The following is a 7,500-nucleotide window of genomic DNA, read 5'->3' as shown; positions in this document are numbered from 1 at the left end:
ATATATATATATGATATGAATATATATATATATATATATATATATATATATATATATATATATATATATGTGTACATATGGTATAAATAAATATATATATATATATATGATATGAATATATATATATATATATATATATATATATATATACATATATATATATTCCCTTAAAAAGCATAGCTGATTTGGTCCAAACGGAGAGCTACATGAAAACTAACCTAACGGCAAAGCAAGTAGACTAACACCCTCACGTCGTTTTCAAAACTTAATTCCAATAATCAGAATTCGAGAACATTCTTGCTTCCCCGCGTTAGTCCATAATACAGGGCAATAAGCAATCCTATGGCTTCATTTGACAAGCCACCCTCACCTTGAACTTCCAGCCACACTCAGTTTTGGCTGGGTAGAGCGAAGGGAAGTTGGGGGAGTTGATCTGAACTTCTTCCTCGGCGGCTAACAAGGTCCTTGTGGAATTCTTCGAGCATTTCAGGTTAGCTGTAAAGGAGGAACACCTTAATTATTACCAGCAAGGTGTGGGTTGCAAAAGGTCTTGGTTGACATTCATGCTTCAGAGACATGTTGCAAGGTCAAGTTGATGCAATGTATATGTATTTGTATGTATATATGTATATATCTATATCTATCTATCAATCAATCTATCTATCTATCTATCTATCTATCTATCTATCTATCTATCTATCTATCTATCTATCTATCTATCTATCTATCTATCTATCTATCTATCTATCTATCTATATATATATATATAACACACACACACGCATATATATACATATATATATATATATATATATACATATAATTAAAGGCCATTTCTATTTGAATTTACCCTACTGTCCCTACACTTAACCATGTTTAACACTTCAAATCCGAGTAAACCTTTACTTTTTGAATAGTCAAATGTCTGGGTCAAACTTGGCCTGCTCATGCTGGCTGACCGCGAGAGGAACAGCCTCCCTCTGGCTGACACTATGTCGTATATACCCGGATGTACACCTGTGCTGGACGAGGAAGGACTGTAAGTTGAAGTGTCCGCCTTTATGCAACAATGCAGCACCTAACGATTTGCACGCGCAGTTGTCCATGCCCACGCCCCCTGTTTTCCCACACATAACAGTCAATCAATAGGGTCTTGTTTCTTCAATAGCCCATTTTAATTTTTTTGTCAATGGATCAGTTTCTTATTCATTTCAACGTATTCTGTCAGGAGTACCAGAATCCCCACTTAACACATGGCCACATTGATTTACTTTTGTCCAACTGTTCCATGCACAAGGTAAGGCAATTCACTTCATCGTTACATATTTTTACTCAGAAGATAAGCAGTTGGTTGTTCATGTTTTACTGCTTCCATGATTTTACACTATATGCTCGCAATTTATAGTAGTCTTACCATTTATATCTTCGATCACTTTATCTCATCTTATTTTTACATGTCCACCGCCACCTACCACTCCCTCGCCAGGCGACGTTCGGAGCAGCATTGCTTAAAGGTATGCCCAGCCCTGCCAGTTATATATATATATATATATATATATATATATGTGTGTGTGTGTGTGTGTGTGTGTGTGTGTGTGTGTGTGTGTGTGTGTGTGTGTGTATATGTTGTATATATGTATATATATATATAAACGTTATATATAAATATATACTGAATATATATGAATATATATATATATATCAGTATAGTTTTACTAGCGTAAGGTGGCATCCCGCAGCCTCACATATCCCAGTCATCTCCCGTCATCTCGTGAGTTTCGCCTTACTGTACGATCTTCGGCTGCTACCTTATCTTCTTTTTGTCTGCCTTTTATTTGTTTTATGCTTCGTTTGTTTTATTCGCATTTGTTTGAGTTTGCCCTTTCACTCCATACTTTCGTCTGCGATTCATTTACAAGTATATTTGTTCACGCTTCATCTTTGAGTTCTTTAACCTGTTATGCCATTTGTTATTGTCATTAATTTTTACCTTAATTTATAGTTATTTTTCCACACCTACAGTGGCTTTGTTTTTGTTTTAAGAAATATCAATTTTACGCATTATTTTACTGTTTTAATTTCTCTCAGTTTATTACAGTGTGAATGAATAATTTTCTCAGTTTTACTGTCTCCTGATGATGATTTTGTATGAATTTTGTGGCTTTTCTTTTGCATTTATGTATATATTTTATTTTTATTAATCGATGTTCGACGTGGCTTATGACGTCACGAAAGTTATAAATATAAGCCGCGTTGAGCGGGAAATAGATCCATTCTCAGCCAGACAACGGTGTTTCGCTATCCCCCTGTGTGATTGTTTTTTAATCAGCCGGCCGATGGAAGACTCAGCCCATCGAAGCATCACATCATAATATAATACAAGCTAAGTTCTGTTTCCTGACAGTATTTATTTTTCATAGGAGCTGGACATAATTCTTTATTTTTAATTATAAATATGAACCAGTCTTCATATATTATACTTTATACAATACTGAAGAATATTCATTAAGATTTATTTTTCACGGTTTTATATTTTTTCATATGGCAACTTATTTATTTACTAATAACTAATCCAGGGGTGTCAATTGATTTCTACACGCTACCAATTCATAGAAATTAATTCGGCTGGAACCCACTAATTATAGTATATTGTGGCTACGGAGCCTTATACCCCGCGACACTAGTTCTGACCTCGCGATATTAGGTCAAGTCTCACCCCGTGATATTGACCTCAGTAGAATGCCATCTCTAACTGCCTCTTCGCAGAAGACACCAACGGCCAAAACATTCCACCAGACGAGCAAACTTCGGAAGATTTCGGGCTGCCCTCGCAACACGGGGACCGGAATGCGGACCCCACCAATCGCCCCATCGGAACCTAGGTCAGAACTTAGGTTAACTCCGCCCATTCCTCCTGGTGGGCGGCCCCCCTTCTACTGCAGCGGCAGACGTACAGCGTATCGTGTAGTAGCAACAACACACTAGGTATCCGCTTCAGCTGGAGACACCACGACCTTCCGCATATATTTGTGCGAACTGTGCTACTCTGTTATTTCTTGCTCTGTATAGTATATTCATCTATATACTGTAGATGGACACACACATACATATGTATATATACACCATCTGCTGCGTTTGACACCATCCTTTCTGCTTATGCGCGGTTATTAGAGGAATATACTACCATCACATAATTGGTAACAGCGCAGGATAAGAACCTCATGTCTCTCTTTTTTTGCGAAAACTTTTAATTGGTCCTAGTGCTATAAAATCTATATCGTATAACTTCCCGCTGTTTTTTTTTTAGTGTCTCGCACAGCACCAAGTTAGATGAAAGAACCAAGACTTAGCTTATGATGTGTTTTTTTTTTAGTAATCTAATACCACCACGCATATATCCTGTGTATGTATATGTCTATGAACAGTAAATCAGGATGTCTGTTCCTGTTTCAAGATGGCGGCCAAATTCATCGCTGCGTACATAGGCAAATATCCTCTGCGCCCATTTTATTACTTTAGCTGGCGGAGGTCAAAACAGATGACCTCACGCAAATCCGTCTATCAAGACTACCCATGGCTGCGAGTAGCGACAGATTTCCTTCTCCGGTCCGCCCCAGCGACCTCCGCTAGATTATCGGCTTTGCTCCTTCGATGGAGTAGAGCTGATCTAAGACCCTCCACGTGTCATCATTGTTTCCATCAAGGCATCCATTTGAACCATTATCTAGTCGTACTGAATCGTGTTTCCTCACTTAATGAAGCCCGAACAGCTGATCAACAGTTACCATGTTCCATCCAGATATTTGTAAGGTGCCTCTGTACAAACCAAGTAGAGTAACCCCTTTCAGTATAAATATAAATAAATATATGTATATATATACATATATATACATATATATACATATATATACATATATATATATATATATATATATATATATACATACATATATATATATACATATATACATACATATGTATGTGTGCGCGCTTGCATGTATGTATACACACACACACACACACACACACACACACACACACACACACACACACACACACACACACACATATATATATATATATATATATATATATATATATATATATATATACATATATATATATATATATATATATATATATACATATATATATACATATATATATACATATATACATATATATATACATATATATATACAATATATATATACATATATATATATGTATATATATATATGTATATATAAACATATTTATATATATATATATATATATATATATATATATATATGTACATATACATATATATATATATACACATACATATATATATATATATACATATATATATAATATATATATATATAATATATATATATATATATATATACATATATATATATATATATATATATATATATATATATATATATATATATATATATATATATAAATCACAGCTCGCGCAGTCATTACACGTCCAGAAAGAAAGAGAGAAAAAAAGAGATAGGAAGTACAGTATGTACAACTGATGATGTACTATGTGACCAGCTAGATGTTTTCTGCCCTGTCATGACCCGACCTCTCCAGAGTCTAAGTGAGGTCATCTGAGAACTAATTTAACTCTCGCCATGTGTAGACGTGCTATCATCATGTTTTCATCCTTGACTCCATTATTTTCCCTAAGGACACCGCCAGTTATTTTATATAAAGAGAGTTTCCCCAACCAGTGCTTTATACGAATCCTCTAGCAGTTCAAAGGAGAATGATATCTATAAACATGGGCTCGAAAATATAGTCGTGTTTCCCGGTCCTGCCACTATTTCCATCTCGGCGCTAATGTCTTCAAGGCCACACGAGTACCCTTTTGCTGCTCTCTCTTCCTTCCATTTGTATTATGCCGCGTTATGATAAATTACACATGCAAGTGGTCTCGCGATGATGGTTCGTCTGGGAAGAGGAATAACGGCGGGACAAATTAAGTTCACACACGGGGTCAATTATGTATTGTAATTTGGGAGCAGACAGTGTGTTTATTGTCATCTTGTCCATTATTTTTGCCTCTGATATTCTTTACTTGCATTATACTGAGCCTAACGACACGGAACATAAACAACAAACAAAATAGGGCCAGTCAAGTCCCCAACCTAATATGAGTTGTCCTCGAACCCTTTTTTCTACTACGTTAGTTTTCTCTCTTTCTTAGAAATATATATTATATCAATTAAAATGCATTTCCCTTGGTTAATTCCTCAAAATTGGCTCATGAACTTCATTCCATTTTCTTGAGTCTTTCATTTGACTGATAGAAATTTACTAATTCTATTGTTCATTTAGTTTCATTTTTTCACTCATTTCATATGCCTATCACAGCGAACTTTCTATCACGTTAATACACTTTCTCTCATTATTGGATCGCCTCATGGTTCCTGACTTATCAACGAACATAAATGAAACTAAGAAAATAATAATGTTTCATTCTGATTTGATATGTTTGTCTGGTGTGAATTTTTCTCGTTTGTTTGCATAGAGTCAGTATGCCAGTACCCTCAGTGGAGGACTAGATCAGATGGTGGCGAACCAGTCGAGCTCTTGCCTTGTATAGACGTTTTTTCGTCAACTCTTCAGGGTGGCCTCATGACCCTGCAGTGTTTGTCAAGGATGTCACCATTTAATGATGTAATACCACGCAAAGCTTCCCTAAGAACCCTGCCAGTCCTTTACAGGAATCCGCCAACAGTCCAAAGATGATGCTGTGAAGAGAGAGAGAGGGCAAGACATACATGCCACGGCATCAGTGGTCATGTTTCTGGGTGGCATGTTATGTACTGGTGTACAGATGGTGCTATCTTTTCTTAATGTGTGTTTCTACCATTTTGGATAATGATAATTATAGTTATATATTTTGATAATAAACAAAGTTTCATTGAAAATAGCGATCATACAGGGCACTATGCACATTCCCTTCGTTATTCTTTGGTTTGGTGTATGAGGGAAATAAAGCGGGATCTTTTTTATCAGAATTCTCTTTCCTGAATATGCCTCCTACATGTTCTTGCTTCCTCTCTAGTTCATTTGCTGGAGCTCCTGTTTTGGGGCATCTACCTCGGTCGCACCCTTAGCAATGAAATTTTACACCTTGTCTGACGAGAGACCAGACTAGGACTACTTATCAAAGGGTTGTAGTTGTCTATGCAACAGCTCCAACTTAAGCAGTACTGATGACTCTGAGCTAGATTACATGTCCCAACACAACAGGTCTAGGGGAGCACTCATGGACAACTTGGGTTTGAGGAGCGCAAGTGGGCGAGCGTACCAAGGAGATCTGCTGGTATACACTACCAAAGGAGGTCCAGCATGACCGTTGTCCATCATGGCACAAGAACACCACCAATAAAGTAGCCCAGCACATGCAAAAGAAAACAGATTGAGACTGCTATGGGTGGTGAAATGTCTGTTATAATCATGGCGTGAGAAAGATGACCCAGACTATGTGCTCAACTCAGGGTGTGGAAAGCCTCTTTGTCACACTTTTATATATATTGGACAAAATAAGAAATAGCAACTGATTTTAATAAGCATGAATATTACAATATATATATATATATATATATATATATATATATATATATATATATATATATATACATATATATTATTGTCACCCAATAAACAAAAATATTTGCTTTATATATAATGCAAAAATAGGAAATAGCAAATAATTTTCATAAGCATGAATATTACAATATATATATATATATAGATATATATATATATATATATATATATATATACATATATATAGATATACATATATATATATATAATATATATATATAATATATATATATATATATATAATATATATATATACATATATATATTATTGTTACCCCATAAACAAAATTACTTGCTTTATATATAATGCAAGTCACGTGCCGAAGCTGAAAACAATATCGGAGAGGGGAGGGCCAGGTAGCTACGAGTGTTGCCTGGAGGGCTGGCCATTCGCTCTCCACACACACCCAGAGTTATCGGGTAAGCAAAAAATATTTGCATATTCATTTTCAGAGAATGTGTTTGCTTACTTATGCACGATGCACTGGACCCAACTGAAAACAAACTAGCCTGTTAGAAGAATATATAAATATGAGAAATACATTTGAATAGATTGCTTATGGACAGAATCGAATGAAAAATATTCAATAAAGGAATGAGACTAAAAGAAAGAAAGAAAATTTGCTATCCGTGATCCATCAAGGAAAGCGAAAAGATAAGGAAGGTATCTACGAGGCGGAAGAAAGCAAAGGATCTGCGAAGGAGGCTGTTTGAAGGAGTAATAGAACTAGGGGGCTATATTTGGCTGAAGAGCCTACGGATTGAAAAGGGGGAGTAGGGAAAGGGATGAGAACAATATGAGAACACACACACACACACACACATACATACACACACACACACACACACACACACACACACACACACATATATATATAT

The 7,500-nt window shown here is 35.6% G+C and overlaps 1 protein-coding gene across 1 annotated transcript in view; it reads right to left on the bottom strand.

Annotated features, from left to right (window-relative positions):
- LOC122262625 (chymotrypsinogen 2) overlaps positions 1-7,500 on the bottom strand; it is a 31,059-nt gene that overhangs the window by 17,676 nt on the left and 5,883 nt on the right. Inside the window, exon 3 of the mRNA XM_086536510.1 lies at positions 371-495. Coding sequence (XP_086392636.1) covers positions 371-495 — 125 coding nt within the window. The remainder of the gene's footprint in view (positions 1-370; positions 496-7,500) is intronic.

This window comes from Penaeus japonicus, unplaced genomic scaffold, assembly GCF_977035675.1.
Source record: "Penaeus japonicus unplaced genomic scaffold, GWHDUDI00000001_assembly GWHDUDI00000001, whole genome shotgun sequence".
NCBI lineage: Eukaryota > Metazoa > Arthropoda > Malacostraca > Decapoda > Penaeidae > Penaeus > Penaeus japonicus.
This window is presented reverse-complemented; position numbering and strand designations above follow the sequence as displayed.